Source organism: Zalophus californianus, chromosome 11 (genome assembly GCF_009762305.2).
Source record: "Zalophus californianus isolate mZalCal1 chromosome 11, mZalCal1.pri.v2, whole genome shotgun sequence".
Classification (NCBI taxonomy): domain Eukaryota; kingdom Metazoa; phylum Chordata; class Mammalia; order Carnivora; family Otariidae; genus Zalophus; species Zalophus californianus.
Window position 1 is genome coordinate 72,157,827 of NC_045605.1, and position 19,019 is coordinate 72,176,845.

Consider the following 19,019-nt stretch of genomic DNA (forward strand, 5'->3'; position numbering starts at 1 on the left):
GAAAGGAATCCCCCGTGGTGCTCTGTCCTAAGCTGATCCAATGTCATATAAATCATGATTTGTGTTCCTAGGTAAAGATGTCAACCTCTGTCAGGAATAATATTGCCGTCTATTATTTTACAACAGTATCGAGTTGGAGGAAGGGGGTAGCTGTTTCCGGAACATCAGGTATTCCCATTTTACAGGCAAGGAGAAGCTACATATCATCAAGGTCACCCAGCTGCCACTGCTGTGGTTTCCAGGGGAACCGACATCCCTTGAGAAAGACCCAGTCGAGTGGTAACACCTAAATGAGTTCACCCAGATTTATGCTGTTGCCTGATTTCCAAATGCCAAGTCCTTTCAAATATCCAATGTACAGATATTAACAGTGGCGTTTTCATAATCAAATGCCAAAGTGATTTCGAAAGAAAAAGGACGAGAGTGTCAGGGGCCTGCAGATGCAGTAATAAGATTTAGAGAGAAAATTCAAGGCCCCAGAGACCAGAAAAATGCATTATCCTAGCACATGTAGATATTTCCAGGACGGAGTTGGGACTGGTGTGGCTCTTCATCTCAACTCGAGGCGGCAAATCCCTGCCTGGCAGCCAATCTCTGTCTGGCACGGCTGGTCTTGTAACCTGTGCCGTGTATACCCAGCCTGCTATGCCACTGTCTGCCCGTGGCTTCTGGTCTTGGCCTCTGGTTCTAGTTGACAGAGGAACAAAGTAGAAGCTTCCTGCCATGGCCCTGCCCCTGCCCTGTGCCTCCTGGGGCTGATGCTGATCCAGGCGATGCCAGATGGTACCCGGGCGGGTGTCGCCCGCTGAATCCTTTCCCCCTGACAATGCTTCTGTGACAGAGCCCGGGCCTTTGACGTCAGCCTGACAGGGAGGCGCGGACAGGGTCAGCCCTCCAAGTGAACGGGTCGGGTCACACGGGTTAGAGTTCACAGGAAAAGAAACAAGGCTCGGAAAGGCCAAAACCCACAGCAAACTTAGTGGCACATGGCACAGCACTCAGCCTCGCATCCTACCTTGCGGATGGTTGGGAATTTGCCATCGTAACGATAAAACCACCCAAAGGCTATAAGAACACAGAGAACAAGGAGATGAGCCGCAGTTCCGCTCGGCCAGGGCGTCCACAGGCGGCAGCCCAGAGTCGGGACCGCAGGGAGCACGTCGGTCTGTGAGACGGACAACAGCACTGGCGGACCTGACAGGAGGACCGCACCCTCGGTCTGACTCTCCACTCACCTGGCCTCACCTGGGTTACAGAGCAGGCCCCAGGCTTGCCTGAGAAGGGCTCTGCCAACCTGCTTCTCCCCGGGACACTGGCTTCAGAAGTCAGTGCCAGAAAACCAGAGACAGCCCTCATGGGAGGATGAGCTTTTCTGCTGCAGTCTGTGAACCCAGAGCCCTGCTCAGAGAGAACAGGGCTGCTCCTGACTGATGGCTAGTCCCTCCAGCCAAGAAACAGCTCGAGACAAAAGCAAGCCTGGGGCTCTGCCTAGAACTGCTGTCACGCAGAACAACACTGCCTTGTCTCGTGGTGCAGCCCATGTGCTCCCCTGTCGATGTTGAGAGAGAAGGCAATGACCGGGGTCGGCTCTGGGAAACGCAGCTCAGGCTGCAGTGGGCAGAACCGCCACAGAAAAGCCAGATCACCAGGGCACCAGCCCCTTGCTTTCCCCAGGCCACAGAATGACACGGAAACACCTCGAACCTCAAGCTCCCTGGGCCAGCAGTGATCCCTTAAATAATCACCCACCCTGACCAGCCTGAGTTCTAGAACAGGATCTTGAAAGCCTTCTGCGGGATCAAGCACTACCCACTTACTTACTGGATCTCGGGGATATCTAGGGAGTCCTGAGGGAGAGGCCAGAGCAGCAAAGGAAGGACCTGGGCTCGGGCAGTACTTAAATATTTGAACACCGGTTCAGTTGTTTCGGTGTGCATCAGCGGACGTGTCAGCCCGGTCACCAGGCCCGTCCTCAGGTTTTGCGTGCAGTTCTTGGGTTAAGCTGGGCTTGCAGGAGCTTTGCACCCTCCAGCGGTCCCCACCACGTGCTGGCCCCTTAGAGCTGGGTGTCTTGCAAGGCTAGCAGGAGGCGGCGGGCAGGGCAAGCGGAGCAGCAAGGCTAGGGAACAAAGCGGGGGCTGCAAACCTGCTTTCCCTGCTCCTCCGTGCCTCCATCCGGATCGTCTGCTGGCTCAAGCTCAGGCTCCACTCCCTGATCAGCTACCCAGGAAAAGAGGAGGAAGCTGGTGAACCAAGAGGGACTCGGGAGACCAAGATGCCAGAGGTGCTTCCCAGGAGCCTAATGACCTACGGCCAGCTTCCTCTACGGGAACGGTGAGGTCAGGGGCAGGAAAGGGGTTCAGATGCCCAGGCCAGACTGCTTTGCTCTGGGATGGTGCGTGCAGTGCTCTCAACCTCGGTAGCTTTAGTTTTCTTATCTGTAAAATGGGGTAACAACAGGGGCCTCTGATCTGACAGTCAAGTGAGAAACCTTTTGCAGGGCATTCCACTTGACACTTGGGAAGTGAGGGACAGGGGATGGGAACATCTGAATATTATACATGTTTTGGTGCCAAGGGCTTACAATGGAAGAACAGGTCCTCCTGGCTGCTTCTTACCGCCTTGGGAACTCTGGGTTCCTGGGGGAATGTCAGAGCTATGTGGGCAAGGTTGGGGATCCAGAGGAGGTGAGGAGATTCCAAAGAGTAAAGGGGAGACATGTGGTAAGGAAGACATGAATTTTGACATCACGTGGAGACTAGCAAATCATCCATTCCAGTGGCTTCCAACCTGGACTTTGGCCTCCCTAGGATTGTGGAAGGGAGTGTAGGAGTCTGCTGTGAGCTGCTTATTAATATTTCAAGTATTAATTAGAAGAACTTGCCCATCCATCTATGAAAAGGCTGTAAGTTAAGTTCCTTTGCTTTTGGCTCAGTTTATGTTTACTCAACAGTGGAACACTGATGCTTTCTTGCAAGCAAGAATGACTACTTAATAAAAGGAAAACAAATGACTAATTAATGGTGTGATAGGAAAAACCTCAACTTCTAAACCATGGGGTCTATTGGGGGTGGAGGCTAATAGATGGGGTCCTTGATGGGGAGAAAAACCTAGAAATATCTTATTTAAAACCTCTTCATCTCCCAAGGCTCCTTCCAGCTCTAGGATCCTTCGAAAACCCCCTCCCTCACTGCTGGGGCTAAAGAAAGCTCTTCTGGGGGCCTCTTGACAATCTGTCCTGGCTCAGCAGAATGTTGGGGTTCTACTGGGTCGTCCATGGGGAGGCGGCTGTTCCCCTGGGACAGGTGGTGGTGAGAGGAGCAGCAAGTCCCACCCACATCATTAGGATGAGGGGCTCCCTTTTCCAGGCAAGAGATGCCCCACATTCTTTCTCGTCTGTTCAAAAATGTGTGGTCCACCCCTCACAGGCACAACCCCCTGAGGCAGGTAAACCCTATTGGCTACCTGGGCCCCCAAGCTGAAGAGTGGCCAGGGAGGAGGTGGTGGTGACCTGGTCCCTGCTGGCCCAGCACAACAGGGACTGTTCCAGCCTCCCAGGGATGGGGAGAGAGGCAAGAACCGAGCTGGCTCGGAGGCCTTCCTGCATTTCCTGACTTACATCCAAACGAGATGAAGTCGCCGGTGCATGTGGAGATGGATGGAACTGCCCCAGCTCAGGCAGGCAGGCTTGGGGCATCAATCCCATTGCTTCATGCACTCCCTTAGAAAACATTTATATCCTCAAGCAAAGGGAAAGTTCTTACTCCTTTTATTCAAGAAGATTGATTTGGTTTAAGAGCACTAAATAAATAGCTAGCTAGAGAAAGGGTTTTTATTTTTTATAGTTCCTGAGAGGGTGTGTTTGCTCTGAAGCCAAGACCCAATTTCTAGAAAGGTACTAAATGGACTGGGATTACTTTCACGAGAAGCAATTAAAATCGATTTCTCTCCTTCTGAAGCTCCTGTTTCACTCATAAGAGCAAATTAGCTCCCTGTCTAAAACACAGATTATTCACCAGGAATTTAGCTCTGGGCACATCCTCAGCTAATACCAAATGTTGTGGTGGGGGGGGGCGGGGGAGGCTGATGAGAGCTTGCTTTGTCCTTCAGAGAAGACCCAGAGATGACATCCTGCCCCACTGCCAGGAAGGAATGTACTAGCAGATGTCTGCCCTGCATCCAGGGAGGGGTGAAATGGAACCATCCAGATGCCCTGCCCAACCTCTTCGTTGACCCAAGTGGCCTGTGTTGGCAAGATGATGTCCCTCTAGGGCTCGGGTATGCTCCAAAGTTGGGGCCAGAGTTGTCCAGACCCCATCACAATATCCCAAATGGCTGTGACAGAGCAGAGATGGAGATTCGGTTCTTAGGTGTAGATTCACCCCATCTCTAGAGGTTCCCAGGTCAGCTGAGCACTCTCAGCTGCAGTAGAACTGGCCCTCTGTCACGTAAAGTGAGAGTAAAGCTCAATCCGGAATCCTGGACTCGTGGTTGCTACGGCCCCCAAGCTACCTTGCTTGGCTTCCCACCACCAGCCCACTGGCTCAAGCACAGAGCTTGAGCCCCCACTTTGCCCTGGTGGTGTGAGCTGCCCCGTGAAGAGACATCCGGGCAGTTGGGGTTGACAGGGGAGCAGGTGGTGGAGGCCCGCCCTGAAATTGGAGATGAGATAACCCGGGACAGGTGAAGAAAGGAGGTGTGAAGGGCGGAGGGAGCTGAGGCCCCAGGATGGCCGCATGGTGGGCCCAGGAGGGGTCTCAGTCCTCTCCCGGACTCCGTCCTTGAAGGGCTGTGACCCTAGCACACACACAGGGATGCAGGTGGCAGGGGTGCCTCAGGTAAGCTCTCCCCACAGTTACCCATCAGCCTTGGACCACCAGAGTCCTCGCCAACATGAGCGCTTCCCCTCTTTCTGGCGGCCGTTGCACCCAGCTCTGACTCAGAACTGGGGGGCGATGTGGACACCACACCCAGCAAACCGAGATGATGATCCCAGGAGCCGCTCGCTTTTGCCACAGCTCTCCACTCGCTGGTCAGAGCCCAAGGGCATGCGGAGAGGTCCACCTGCCTGAGTCTGTGTCGTGGGGGAGAGCCTGGCCCCAGGGACAAGGGGGCAGACAGATCCCGCCCACCCCAGGACCCTGGCACAAGGCTGCCTCTCCATGAAGAAAATGCAGCCCCCAGGGAGCCATGGGCTCTTCACCTGGGGAGGCGGTGGTGAGTGGAGGAAGACCGGCATCTCTGTCCGGAGACTCCCCAAGCCCCCAGCCCCAGGAAGCCCCCTCCCCCGGCACACGATACGTACACTTAGGCTTGTGAAGGGGTACTGGGTGCACTTCGGCGGTGATGGTTTTAGGTGAGAGCAGCTGTTTTTTTGAGCCCCAGTCTTCTTCCCACTGCTTCTTAAACTTCTCCTCCTCTTCTAGAATCCTGAAATAAGGTCCTCACGCCTGTGATCGGGGTCAGGACTTCCGTAGGCCCACCATCTGCCTATTGGGAAGCCCTACGCAGCCTGGGGAGAGGCCACGCGGCTCTAGCTGCGGTGAAGAAGACACAGACCCTGGTACTTGTAGTCTACAGTGAGTGGCAATGCCAGCCTGGGGATGACAAGACCGTTCTCCAGTTACCCCAACGCGGCGGGCTCTCCTAGGTCTACAGAATGGCCACAAATAAAGGAGGACCCAGCAGGGTACAAGAGCGCCAGGCAAAGTGGGCCTGGAGGTGGCCTCTGGCCCACCACAAACCTGACACAGACAGGGGTGTGCAGACATGTGGACCTGGACACTCACTGTTCCATCTCCTTCCGGTATCTTTCATTCTCCTCTGCTGCCTTCTGGGCAACTTCCCTTTTCCTTCTGAAACACAAATTCAGATTGGCATGTTGGAGTCCGTGTGAGAGAAGTTAACTCTTCTTGTAGCTAATTCCTGATTTGAAAAAGGTTTAAAATCTTTCTTCCAGGCAACCTTCCGAGGATGCCTGGACCAGATTTGGATGCCGGGGAAGCAGGTCCAACAAAATCCGGGCCCTGGGCTCTGGTGTGGTTTCGTCTGGCACTGATGAGCAGAGATTCTGTGCTGCCAGGATGGGAGGCAGATCAACGCACGCCACACTCTGTATGTCCACCTCCAAATACTTAGATAAAGTGACTGAGGACAGGCAGGGCCTGGCTGGAGGGAGGTCCTTTGGGAGGAGGGCCCCAGAGCCCATGTAGTCAGGGCTGCTGGTCAGGGCCGGGCCAATGGGCAGAGGTACCACCAGGGCTGATTCTCCAGGCTAATTCTGTGATGGGGAAGAGGCAGAGATCCTATCCACCTTCCTTTCCAAATTCTTTTTACATTCCTAGGACGTATCTGGCTTTGGACTTTGACGGTAGTTTTTTTTTTTTCTTCTGTGTGTGAATTGCTCACTACATTTATTTTCTCGGTCCAGCATCTCAACCAAGCCTGGGAAGAGGGGGCCTTATTATCTCGGACAGGTGTGAATCCCAGCTTGGCCATATGTGCCTTGGTTCACAAGTGGCTTAACCTCTCTGAGTTAAGACCTCTCAGTCTCCTCACCTGTAAAATGGGTTAATACCATCTAGCCTCCTGAACTATTGTGGAGATTAAGTAAAACATAAACAAGGCCCTGACACAATGCCAGCCACATGACCGATACTCAACGAACGTTAGCTATTGCTAGTAGCATCCTCATTTTCCATACTCCTGGGTTTTGGAAGTCAGGGGCTCTCCTCAGCTACAAGGGAAGAGCTTGGCGGTCTGGAGGCAAGGGGTGGATGCACCGACCACCACTGAACCGATGTGATCTGAGGACAGGCCACGGGCGGGGAGGGCAGGATGAAGCCGGCCCAGGACACCCCGGGGGGAGGGGAAGGGGCTCTGGGGAGGCCCGGCTGGCCACACGCCACTCACTGTCGCTCCATCTCCTGCTGCTCCTGGAGGATCTTGTCGGACTCCATTGCCAGCCGCTTCTGCATGAGAAGCTCCTGCCGCTGGAGCTCCCGCTGCCGTGCCTCCTCCAGCCGCTCCCGGTCTGTCAGGAACAGCTCCCGGCCCTCAGGGAGCGAAAAGAGGCCCCTTGCTCAGCCTCCCAGGGAACGTGGGCATCCACTACCACAGCCCTGGGGACCGAGATGCAGGCTGTCTTCTTATCACCACAGCCCCACAGTCAGGCACTGTGGCTCCTGTGGTCTCTGAGCAAGCTTCTCCTGGCTGGGCAGAGATCTCTCCTTCCGCTCTGTCAGAGCTTCAGGAATGAAGACCCTCTGGCCTTTTCCAGGAGTGTGTGGCAGACAGCGGGGGTCTGAATGGCTGGGGCTGGAGGTCAGGAGTTCGGGGGCTCCCTACCACGTCATTCTGGACTTACAGCTCCAGCTACAACGGAGATGGTCAGGCTGCGGCTACTCTTCAGCACGTGCACGGCCTGAGGGGGGCAAGTGGGCAGTTGGCTGAAGCCTGACAGACCGGAGCAGTCGAGGCCTCTAGAGAGCACAGATGGTCTCAGACCCCATGGCAGGGGTAGGCGCAAGAGAAGTGAAGGGCAGACAGGATACCGGCCAGCAGCTGAAGACCCCGCATCTCACCTCCTTGTGGTCCAGGTTGGAGAAGTCGATGCCGTTGACTTCGACAATCTGGTCCCCCGTCTGGTGGAGAAATGGAGAGGGATCAGCGTGTTTACACTATCTGTAAACTCACTCATCTGCAGGAAGGGCTTCCCCTGACGGCCAGGGTCAGACGTTGAGTCTTCAAGTGGCTGCACCTCAATTCTTCCTGATGAACACAGCAGTTAGAAAGCTTAGTATCCTCTCAGGGCGCCTCTATCTCAAATATCTTCTATCAACTGTCAACTATTATACCCTTAGAGGTTCATTCCTTTGGCTTAATTTATGACATTTGCTTTTAAAACTCAGTTTGTAGACATAGGAGCCTTTGGGTTTCTCATATAGCAGAGGCTGTGTTGAGACATAATAATAATTTGTATACTACCTAACATTCGTCAATCCCTTACTATGTGCCAGGCACAGTGTGAAGCATATGTATGAATTCACTTAATCCACAAAATGACCCTAGAAGGAAGGCTATTTGCCCCCATTTCATAGGAGAGGAAACCGAAGCACAGAAACAGGAGTAACTTGTCCAGAGTAGAGAGTAAGAGTTCTGGCTCTGGCACCAGACCACCTAGGTTTGAATCCCAGCCCTATCACACTAGGTACATGATCTTGGAAAAATCACACACTTTTTGCAGGTCCCCGTTTCTCCATCTGTGAAATGAGAACAGTGACAGTACCTAATTCTCAGCGTTCTTATAAATTTTAAAGAGCTTAGAACAATGTCCTACCCAGTAAACACTCAGTGAATGTCAATTATTATTACTACATTCCCAAGCTCAGGACCAAAGCCTCTCAGGGCTGGAGAAGACTGGGGAAATGTCAAAGGTGAAGCTTTCCCTTGGGGTGGGTAGGAATCGTCAGCCAGTGGCCGCTGAGAGAGGCCCTGTGCAGGAAGGCCCGTGCCTCTGTCACTGTGTGATCATCGTCTGACCTGTCACCCCACTGGGGCTGTCCCAGGGTCGCTCACCTCCAACCCCACCTCGGCAGACAGGGAGCCAGGCTTCACGTGGCTGATAAAGATGCCGGGCTTCTGGATGGGCCCACTGGAAATGCTATGGAAGAGATGGGAAAAGCGGGTGAGGCTTTGCTCATCCCTGTAGCATTGTTCATTCTCAATGTCCTGTCCCGTGCTCTGGCCCCTCAGGATCCAGGTCACCCACGAGGATCAGTTACCCGTGGTACTCTGTTGGTTACCTGTCCAGCCTCATTTCCCTGTGGCAACAGCCACAAAAAAACCATTTGTCATTCCCCAATACCCAATCCCTCACCCAATATATGGCACATGCTGTTTCTTCTTTCTAGCATTTTCCTAGTCATTCTTTAAGACTCAAATGCTATCTCTTCTACAAGGTTCTCACCATACTCTTTATTCTATCCCAAGCCTCAGCTAGTTGCTCCCTCCTCAGTGCTCCCAAGATACCTCCACCAAGGAGGGCATTTGTACTGTCATTTTCCCCTCCCACACCTGTGGCAGGCATCACTAATCGATCACAGCACTCTTTTCCACCAAACCTAGATACAGCCTGAGAGTTCTTTTCAAAGCACAGTCGACCCTTGGACAACCTGGGTTAGAACTGCATGGGTCCACTTATACATGGATTTCTTACAATACAGTGCTGTAAATGTATTTTCTCTTCCTTATGATTTTCTTAACAACAGTTTCTTTTCCCTAGCTTACTTTACTGTAAGAATATAGTACATAATATGCAAAACACAAAATATGTGTGAAGCAACTGTCTATGTTATTGGTAAGGCTTCCGGGCAATCGTAGGCTATTAGTAGTTAAATTTGGGGGGAGTCAAAAGTTATGCATGGATTTTGGACGCTGCAAGGGATCAGCACCCCTGACCCCTGCATTATTCAAGGGTCAACTGCAGTACTCCAGGCAGCCACCAGTAATGGATTAGAAACAGCACAGGACGGGAGACCAATCTGCCATCTCTGACACAAGCAGAACACAACTCCATCAGAGTCCCTGCCACTCTCTGCTATAACTATTCAGTGGCTGGCTTCCACGTTCACTACATTCTAGAGTGTAATCTCTTAGGAAGGAGGGACTTTTTTTTTAACCACTTATGCTTGGCAGAAAAGTGTTGAATAAATGTAAATGAATGGAAGTAGTATGAAAAAGTTACATAATAATAGCTAATGTTTGGCAGCTGCTTACTACCTACTAAGCACTAAGCTGGTCCTTTACTTCTGTCATCTCATCCCTCCTCACGACAACTGGTTTTGCGGGTGTTCTTATCCCCAATTTACAGAGGGGGAAACTAGGCTCAGACTGGCTAAGTGACTAGTCCGAGGTTCTAGAGCTCATAGGTGCCAGAGCAGGGGTTGGAACCTAGATCTAGAACTGTAGCACCTGTGTGCTTATTAATAAGAACACCCCACGTGGCCCGATGCCTGTTTGCAATTCCCTGGCTGCCACTTCAGGAAGCCCACAAACTAATAAATGTAACAGAGATGACCGGCTGGACAGGTTCCTTTTGCAGTGACTTGAGGGCCCACCAAAGGAACATAGCTCTGCCTTTGGGCCTCAGTTTCCTCGTCTGTACAATGGGCCTGTTGGAGCTGTCCCTCTGGCCATAGAGGGCTGTTGCGAAGCTCAGGGAAGAAATCAGGCTCCAAGAAGCGTCATCTCCTCAGAAGCAGCAAGGAGAAAGGGGAGAGGTGTTAGGGGTCTACTGGTGTCTACTGGCCGGGAGCGAGCCTCAGGGCATGCCTGCCACCCACCTGCAGCCGAGGCCCCGGGATCCTACCAGGCTGATGAAGACCTTCTTCTCCTTGTTTTCCCGACTGCCAGGGAAGCCCAGGCTACTCCGCCCTCCCTGGAGGAAGGATGGGATAGGGGTCACTGGGTGTCCACAGGTGTACAAGTGGCCTCTTGACTTCATAAAGCCCTTTAGAGCAAGCACTGCTGTCCCCACGTAAGACTGCTCACCATTATGTCCCTTGGGGGCATGTCTGCACCAGCTGGGCCTGGCTGAGGGCCCACCACCCTCAGGGGCATTCTGGATGCCCTGGGGGCCTGTCAGAAGCCCCTGAACACACATCTCTGGGGCAAGCCCTCCCTTTGGGACGGGCTGTCCGTCCTTGAAGACAACCCCACCCAGACTGCCAGGTGGCCCTGGCCCTTACCCCGGATTCTGACACAAACTGATCCACATACTGCCATTTGAGGGGTTCATCAGGAGAGCTGGGGGGAAGGGAACGGAGAAGAGCGGGGTCATTAGAGAGAGATGTCTGAGGAGCCAGGTTCCAAATCCCGATCTGCCCATCTGGAGCCTCCAGCTACCGCTGGCCTGGGAGCAGGGCTGGCCTGGCTGAAGCCAGACCCCGCAGCCGATCCCAGGACCCCGAGCCCACAGCAAAGAGTCTGTCTGCAGAGAAGGGTCCTGCTCACCTCTTCACAGGAATCAGGCCAATGTCTATGGGAGAAAGGCATGGGGGTTAAGGACGGCTCCTCTGCCCTCCCTTCCTCCCCCAGGAGCTGGGGACCCTGTTGCCCACCCCACCCTAGCCCAGCCCTCCATCAGTGCCCCCGTGCCCTCTGGCCTCACTCACGTCTCACTTTGATGGACACAGTCTTCTTGGTGCGGATGAGGTTGATGACCTCCTCGTGGGTGCAGGAGGAGATGGAATATCCATTGATCCGGACGATCTCATCCCCTACCTTGGCCACAGACAGAGGGAATGAGCACCAGGTTGAGGGGGCATCCGGCAGCTGGACAGGCTTGCCACCAGATGCTCTGGGAGTGCTCTCCAGGAAAAGGGATGATGACCATGCCTTCCCTCAGAAGAAACCTTGGGATGTTCCCTAGTACCTTGTTATAACCAAACCACTCTCCATCATCCTGAGGGGTCCCATGATAGTGACACGTCCAAGCAGGCTTTCTGGCCCATTTTACAGATGGGGAATCCAACATGAGAGGTGAGAGGCACAGAGAGTGGGTAGCAGAGCTGGGACTAGAACTCGGGACTCTGTCCCCTCACTCCAGTGTCCCCTTTACCCCACTGGGTCACCACCAGGTTCTGGAACCCATGCAAAGAGCAACCCTTCACCTAGATTCAAGCCCAGCTCTCCCGTGGACTTTGTCCCACCCCGCCCCAAGGAGTAGGCTCTCCTGTCCTTGTTAATCACCGGGACACCGTAACTGAGTCAGGGTGAGGAACTTCCACGACTCCTGACTCAAGTTCACATCACTGACACACACGCGATTTCTTTCTTTCCACTCTATGGACGCTCAGGAGACATTTTAACTCTGCCACGGCCCTGACCTCTGAATTCAAATGCTGGGAGTAAGCGAAGAACAGTGAATAAACACAAGGCTTTGGCATCAGATGACCTGGATTCAAACCCCTGCTTCTATTCTTTTTTTTTAGGATTTTATTTATTTGAGAGAGAGCATGAGAGCAGGGTGAGGGGCAGAGGGAGAAGCAGACTGAGCCACCCAGACGCCCCACCCCTGCTTCTATCCTTATTAGCTGAACGACCTTGGGCAGTTCTCTCTCTTTTTTAAAATTTTTATTACTCAAAAAAATCTTCATTTTTTATTTAGCTTTCTGACTCTGTGCTTTGTGCTTTCAACACTTTCACAACGATTTTCTGCTCTTCAACAAGGAAAGCCTGCTTGATCCTGTCACCAACACATTTAGCACACACGGAACCACCATCGGCCCTGCTGATGTGTTTTTTTAATTTTAGACAATCTCCTAAGAACTGTAGGTGTCGGGGCACCTGGGTGGCGCAAGTCAGTTAAGCATCCGACTCTTGTTTCAGCTTGGGTAGTGATCTCAGGGCCCTGAGATCCAGCCCTGCATCGGGATCTGCTCTCAGCACGGAATCTGCTTGTCCCTCTCCCTCCACTCCTACCCCCTAGCTCTCTCAATCTCTCTCACTCTCTCTCCTGCTTTCTTGAATAAATCAAACACCTTAAAAAAAAAAAAAAGAACTGTAGGTGTCATAGCACAAACTCCTCGAAGGTGGCCTGGGCACACGCCACATGTTAAGTCTGGAGCCTTCCCAACCTTCTTGGTCTGAAGGTAAATGATTCTATTAGCAGGGGTTCGGGATGGCCTCATTTTGTTCGAGATTGTACTGTAGAAAAGCCTACGACGATATGCCAAACGCCGGAGCATTCGGAATGCCTACGGATGCTGTCCCCAGAAGAGGAAAAAGGACCTTCGGCAAGTCTCTTGAACTTTTTGAACCTCAGTTCCTCTCATCTGTAAACTGGGGAAATGCTCTGGTTGCTATGAGAACTAAGCAAGCATGTCCGTGTAAAGCCTGCCAGTACCGGGCATACGATCAGTAATCAGTACACAGTCACTATCATTATCATTCGTCCGGCCGAGCCCTAAATACTCCTACCCTCCTCGCAGGACTTTAGGCCTCATTGGATTGGGAGAGACAGGGGCTTACGGGCCTGCAGGGAAAGCCTGCTCACAGATCTGTGGTGAGCTGGAGGCTGCTGTGGGCCCTTCCAAGAGCCTTGGCTCTGGGATCAGTCCTGAAGCTCCTCACTTTGCAGCTGCAGGGCTAGAAGGATCCTCAGACATCAGACGAAACTGGGGCCCAGGGAGGTGATGTTTTGTGTAACGTCACATGGCCATTAGCTGCAAAATAGGGACTGGATCTTGGATGCCCCTCTTCTCCAGCCTGAGGCCAGCCCAAGCCAGCTGGCGGCTTCACTCGCACCACATGTACTGTCCTTTGGGGACTTGTTAGTACATGTGGGGGATACAACTTGACTCTGTGGGAGTCCGGGAGCTAGGCGGGCACACAGCCTGCGAGGGGTTCGGCTAGGCCAACTTCCACCGTCTACAACATCCCTACAGAGTAACCTTTTCGAAGTTGCCACCTGAATGCTTCCCTTCTACACCTCAGCACAGACCCCAATCTTCTCAGGGACTGATGAGAGTGGCAAGGGGCTCAAAAAGGTGCCAGAGGGAGAGGCTCACTAAAGAACTCTCTAGGATTCTGGGGACACCTCATGTGAGGAGAGCAGCTGGGCTAGCTCTTTACATCCACTTTTTTTTTTTTTTTAAGATTTTATTTATTTATTTGGGAGAGAGAAAGAGCACAGAGGGAGAAGGAGAGGGAGAAGCAGACTCCCCGCTGAGCAGGAAGCCCGATGCGGGGCTCGATCCCAGGACCTTGGGATCATGACCTGAGCCGAAGGCACTTAACCAACTGAGCCACCCAGGCACTCCTTGCACCCATTTTTTACAGCAACTTTGTTTCTGTTAATCAAATGAGGAAACTGAGGCTCAGAGAACGCAAGTGAATTGCTCAAGGTCACTTGGTTAGTACAGCATTGCTGGGATTTGAAGTCACGTCTCCCCTACTGACAACAAGCGTTGTCTCTTGGGCATCTGGAAGCAGAGAGGAAGGGCACCTGGCCAAGCCTGGCTACAGTTCCCCGCATCCTGCCCTCTCTGGATTCTTGCCACCTGTCACAGGGGACCTCAAGTCCCATAGGAAAGGCAGAGATTACTCTGCCCATTTTATGGCTGGGACAACCCAGGCACACAGAATCCTTCTCTAGCCCTGGATGACAGAGCACGCTGCGCAGAACAGAGGGCCTAGCTTCAGACAGGACACACCTGAAAAAAAAAAAACCTAACATATATCCGGTAGATGGACCAAACAGGTCAAATCAGCAGGGCCTTCAGTCCAGCCAGGCTGTGTCTGAACATGTCTCTCCCCTACCTTCCAGAATCTTCTCCTGTCCAGATCTCAGGCATGAGAGCTTCCCAGAAACGTGAACCCCAGACAGGCGAATGGAGGCGGACGTTTTGCCCAAGCTCCTCTGAGTGAGGTTCCCTGTCTTGTTCCTAAAGGGAACCTGTTTGGGACCGCAGTCAGAATGATTCCCACACAGCCCCTGGCTCAGGCTACACTCTCAGCTTTCCTCTCGCTCACACTCCAGCGTGGAGCCCTGCAAAAGGCCCTTTGTGCGAAGGCCACATGAAATGACGATCTGAGGGACAGGGGCACAAAGGACAGATGAGCCCGTCAGCCCAAGAAAGAGAAGACAGCTTATAAGCCTGAGAAACAGGTGGGAAGGCAAAACTCTAAGTTTCATGAAAATGTCCCGATGTCCCCAATCATGGAGGCATCGTTAAGAAATGCTTGTCCTAGGAGGAGAGCTCGCCTTTGAAGAAAAAAAAAAAAAAAAAAGAGGGCCTCGGTCCAAGAGAGGAGCTCATTATGTTTTTTCTCTGGCTGTGTTTCTGGGCTGGAAAATGTGCCCCACAGGAGAGGAGTAATGAAGTGGCTGAAATTTCAGCCGCCACTGGTGAGCAGTGAGACGGATTTAGAACAAAGCAATGTCTGTCAGCTCCCACTAACCACCTCCCGCTCCACGGGGTCTGAACCATAAACCGAGCCCCCTGAAGCCCCTGTCTTGGCAACCTGATAACAAACATGCTGGCAGCTTTGGGAGGGGCTGGGAGGGCCTCTTCAATCTGGACATACAAAAACACAGCTCTGGGCTCCAGCAGGAGCGAGATCTGGAGGTCGGCCCATCTCGGCTCAGACACGGAGGTGTGGGACCTCAAGGGAGAGGCACCTGGGGTGCTGAAGAGACATCCCTGGGCTTGGCAGTCAAGAGACCTGAGTTCAGATCCTGACTCTGCCACTTACTGCCTGTGACTCTAGTCAAGTCTCTGAGCCACTATTATAACTCTGTAAGATGGGGATGATATGAGAACCAGTTGTGAGCACGTCGCCTGGCACACTATAGGTGTTTATTAACTCTCCCTCTCTGCTTTTAACAAACACATAGCACTGTGTGTTGGGCACTTTCATAAGTACTTTATAATATGAATTCACTTATTCCTCATGACAACCTGATGAGATAGGGAGTGTTACCATTATCCCCATTTTATAGATGAGAAAACTGAGGCATGGGGTTAAGTAAGTTCATCATAGTCCCATAGCTCATGAGTAGAAAAGCCAGGACAGTCTGGCTCTGGGGGTCTATGCTCTTAAACACCACACTACACTGGGATTTCCTTTTCCCCTCCAGTAAAAGGCCACATGTCCAAAGCTTCAGGTGCCAGGACATAACTATATTCCTCCTTTGGGAAGTGGGCGGGGGGAGGGGGGAGGGTGTGAAACGCAGCAGGCAGGTTCCCAGCATGACTGAAGAAAACAGGCAATTGCCTGCAGCCTGATTTCTATGGGCCTGAGGAAAATCTGTCCGGATGTGTCAGCCTCTTCCTCCCCCAAAGTCTCAGAAAGGTGAGGTGACCACGTTCTGCGGGGAGGCAGGAAGCCTGAGGCCCTGACACCCCATTCCGCTGGACTCTGCTCGCTCACCTGGAGCCCGACACTGTCTGCCTGACCGTCTTTGATGAGGTGGGAGATGAAGAGCCCGCAGCCGAACTCGAGGCCCCCACGAACGCTGAGGCCGAGGCCTTCGGGGTGCAGACGGTCCAGACGCACCTCCTTCAGCTTCCTGCCACAGGAGAGGTCAATGATGGCCCAGTGCTGGCCTGACTGCCACCACTGACCCGTCCAGTAGTGAGTGACCCTGTCTATCCCAGGTAACCTTTCCCACCCCTACCTCTGGCCTGCCAGCGCCCTCTGTACCTGGAGCGCCGGGGCGTCAGCTGGTCGTACTCCACCTGGTGCTTCAGCGGGATCAGGGGCCTGATGGCGTCAAACAGTGGCAGGCGGCTAGGCTCATTGATGACCAGCTTCAGGTCTCCCACAAGCACGGTCACATCCATGGTTCTGCAGAGACACGGGGAACACCCGGAGCCTCACCCATGGCCATGGCTTCTGACACCCAAGGGTTCCCAGAGGAAGCAGTCCCAGGCTGGGTCCCCACCCACTGGGTCCAGGTCCTGGAAATGGAGAGAACGCTCCTGAAAAGCCCAGAGCCCCTAACTCTGGGCCAAGTGCCTCATAAGAGCCTCATTCTTTCCCACTAAATGTCACAGGGAAACTGGAGAGGTAGGGATTGTTAACCCATTCTACAGATGAACTCAAGCCAGGATTCAAACTCAGCTCTGCCTAATTCTGAAGCACAGGATCTTTCCAGTCAGGAAACTTTGTGGGAGATGCTGGTGACCCCTCTTGTACCCTGGTCCCCCACTTCTGCTCCGCAGCTAAGCTCTGTCAAGTCTGCCCTCATAGCATCTCTCACATGACTCCTCATCCCGTTCAGACCCTCGGCATCTCCGGCCTGCACTTCTCCAGCTGTCACTGACCTGCTCATGCTCGTCTAATATTTTCTAAATGTAAGTCACTCCCCTTCTCAAAACCCTTCAGTGGCTCCCCACAGCCCAGAGGCCACCATCCATGCTCCTCGGCAGGCTCAGGGCCTCCACGACTCTCTACGGAGCTGCTCCGGCTCGTGGCTGTTCATGGTCTGTGTGCCCCGGGTTCTACTCCCCCCCATTACTGGTCACTTCCCATTTGCACCCGGTGCTTTCATGTCTCTGCACCTGTGCTCAGATTGATCCTTCAGCCTGGAATGTCCTTCTCTGGTATTTCCACACATCAACATCCTTCTTATCCTTCAAAACCTAGCTCCCGCCTTCTTGGTCCTCCCCCGATTAGAAGCAAAACTGCTTTCTTCACACCTGGCTTCTACTTCACCTTAGCAGTTATCTTACTGCAACTTCTATCAGAGCTCTTTGTGTTTGTAGAGTCTGTATAACCGCCCCCCCCCCCAACTAGGCCACGAGTTACTTGAAGGAAGAAAGTAGATCTTATTCGTTTCCAGATTCCAACAAGCAGTAGGAGCTTAGAAATGCATGCTGAATGAATAAAGAAGCAGGTGAATGACAAGAGACAGATCGGACGTGCGGCTGGGGGCAGCTGACATTTCTTGTTCTGTCTCAGCAATCATATTCTGTTGAGCCTATTTGGCTACTTGACAGCCTCCCCCACTGGATTACGAGCAACCTGGGGGCAGCGACCAGGCTGATGTGTTCACTCGTGTACCCTCAGCTCCTAGCACAGAGCATGCACTGAGTAGTTGAGTAAATATTCGCTAAGGGAAGTGAACGGCGTGTACGTTTGATTCCCAGGAGCATTGAGCATCTGCCCCCCTCCCAGAGCTCCCCAGGATGGGAAGGTGAAGTTCTCGTCTCAAAACAACCCATCCCAGGGCTCTCTATAGACAGGGGTAGCCAGGTGGTCCACAGGAGCTGGACCCCGCACACTTACTGGTGATACATCCGTAGCACGTCATACAGATAGTCCTTCTCTGCATCATTTTCAATCAGAAAATCCACCTAGAAAACCCAAGGGCAGAATTCTAGTCCCATGCCCAGCATGCCCGTAGCAGACCCCAGGGAGGGGGAGGCCACCTCCACTCCCCCAGCATCTCCACAGGGCTGGGGCTGCAAGAGGAGGGCCAGGCTGGTCGTCTGACCCCATCAGCCACATGCAGATCACCCGAGTGTGGCCCTCTGCACATCCGGATTTGGCCAGGCTGAACCTCATCCCCAGGGGGACGCACATTCATATGCACACACGTGCCCCTCCCCACGACAGTGATGCACCCCCATGGCAGCAGTGTTGCTGCTCACGCCCATGGCCATGTCACCAGGGTCTAGAGTGGCCGTGCCAGGGTCAGCACCCTGGTCTGGAAGAAGCCCATTGTCTTACCCGATGGTGGCTGTAGTGCTGGATAACTATTTTCAGAAAGGACTTGGGCCACTTGCTCAGATAGCACATCCCACCCGCCGGAAGCCCCCCGACCGTCCTTCTGGGTCATCAATGCTAGGGGCAACTCTGCCCTGGCCTGGCCTAGGCTGGGTTGGCCCCGACTTCTGTCCACTGGTCAGCCTCCTGACCACTCCTTCACCTCTCCAGGCCCCTTCAGTCCCCCGCTTCCCCCCCCAGGGGGAGAGTCAAGTTACATCATTTCAAGTTTGCTGACATCAATGGCTGGATCTCCAAGATCAGGGTCAGGAGCTGTTTCATTAGCACCTCAATCCCAGGGGCACTGGGGGGTAGAAGCCCCAAATTCCGCTCCCTGGGACAGTGCAGTGTGAATCTCTACACGCCGCATCCTTGGCTCTCTCTTTAGCCCAAGACTGAGTAAGAGGGCAAGAAGAACTTCAGACTGGGAGGCGGGTGGGGAGGCTCTGAGCTGTGCATGGTCAGGAAAGACATGACAAGACGGGGCTCGGACTCCCCTTAAATGAAGGCAGCGTTCAGGTGCGAGGAGGCAGGGCAGTCTTGCATGAGTCTATGACCCACTCTTTTGTGACCAGCTGGAACCGAGCTAAGAGGAACAGATCCAGGAGGCTGTGGCAGACATGTGCTGAGGAGTGTTGGGAAGGTGGTGACCCAGGGCTGAGCCAAGAGGATAGAAGAAAGGCTCTAGACTAGAGCAAATGGAGTGCGTTCGTCGTTCAGTAGACACCAGTGGGCACTTTGCG

The 19,019-nt window shown here is 53.3% G+C and overlaps 2 protein-coding genes across 3 annotated transcripts in view; both read right to left on the reverse strand.

Moving 5' to 3' along the window:
• The window catches only part of USH1C (USH1 protein network component harmonin), a 46,439-nt gene that overhangs the window by 20,645 nt on the left and 6,775 nt on the right, over positions 1-19,019 (reverse strand). The window contains exons 2-15 of one of the 2 annotated variants that reach the window (XM_027581472.1): positions 17,797-17,864; positions 16,210-16,353; positions 15,937-16,075; positions 11,175-11,283; positions 11,014-11,038; positions 10,749-10,806; positions 10,344-10,438; positions 8,578-8,662; positions 7,584-7,643; positions 7,367-7,423; positions 6,913-7,055; positions 5,790-5,855; positions 5,306-5,430; positions 1,016-1,065 (exon numbers count right to left, since the gene is read on the reverse strand). In XM_027581472.1, the coding sequence (XP_027437273.1) occupies positions 1,016-1,065; positions 5,306-5,430; positions 5,790-5,855; positions 6,913-7,055; positions 7,367-7,423; positions 7,584-7,643; positions 8,578-8,662; positions 10,344-10,438; positions 10,749-10,806; positions 11,014-11,038; positions 11,175-11,283; positions 15,937-16,075; positions 16,210-16,353; positions 17,797-17,864 (1,224 nt within the window). Of the gene's footprint in view, positions 1-1,015; positions 1,066-2,146; positions 2,221-5,305; positions 5,431-5,789; positions 5,856-6,912; positions 7,056-7,366; positions 7,424-7,583; positions 7,644-8,577; positions 8,663-10,343; positions 10,439-10,748; positions 10,807-11,013; positions 11,039-11,174; positions 11,284-15,936; positions 16,076-16,209; positions 16,354-17,796; positions 17,865-19,019 lie in introns of both variants that reach the window. The other variant, XM_027581474.2, reaches the window with a different exon arrangement.
• LOC113915474 (60S ribosomal protein L34-like) lies at positions 12,166-12,749 on the reverse strand. The gene is made up of 2 exons (XM_027581475.1): positions 12,564-12,749; positions 12,166-12,330 (listed from the first exon to the last, which is right to left on the reverse strand). Exons 1-2 carry the CDS (start codon positions 12,747-12,749, stop codon positions 12,166-12,168), a joined length of 351 nt encoding a protein of 116 aa, XP_027437276.1.

What these genes read in the sequence shown, in the direction of transcription:
- LOC113915474 (XM_027581475.1), bottom strand. Translation starts at nt 12,749, where the DNA reads ATGCTCCGGCGTTTGGCATATCGTCGTAGGCTTTTCTACAGTACAATC. An exon ending in TTTGTGCTATGACACCTACA is followed by an intron (nt 12,331 to 12,563) that starts GTTCTTTTTTTT and finishes CGACACCTACAG; the next exon opens with TTCTTAGGAGATTGTCTAAA.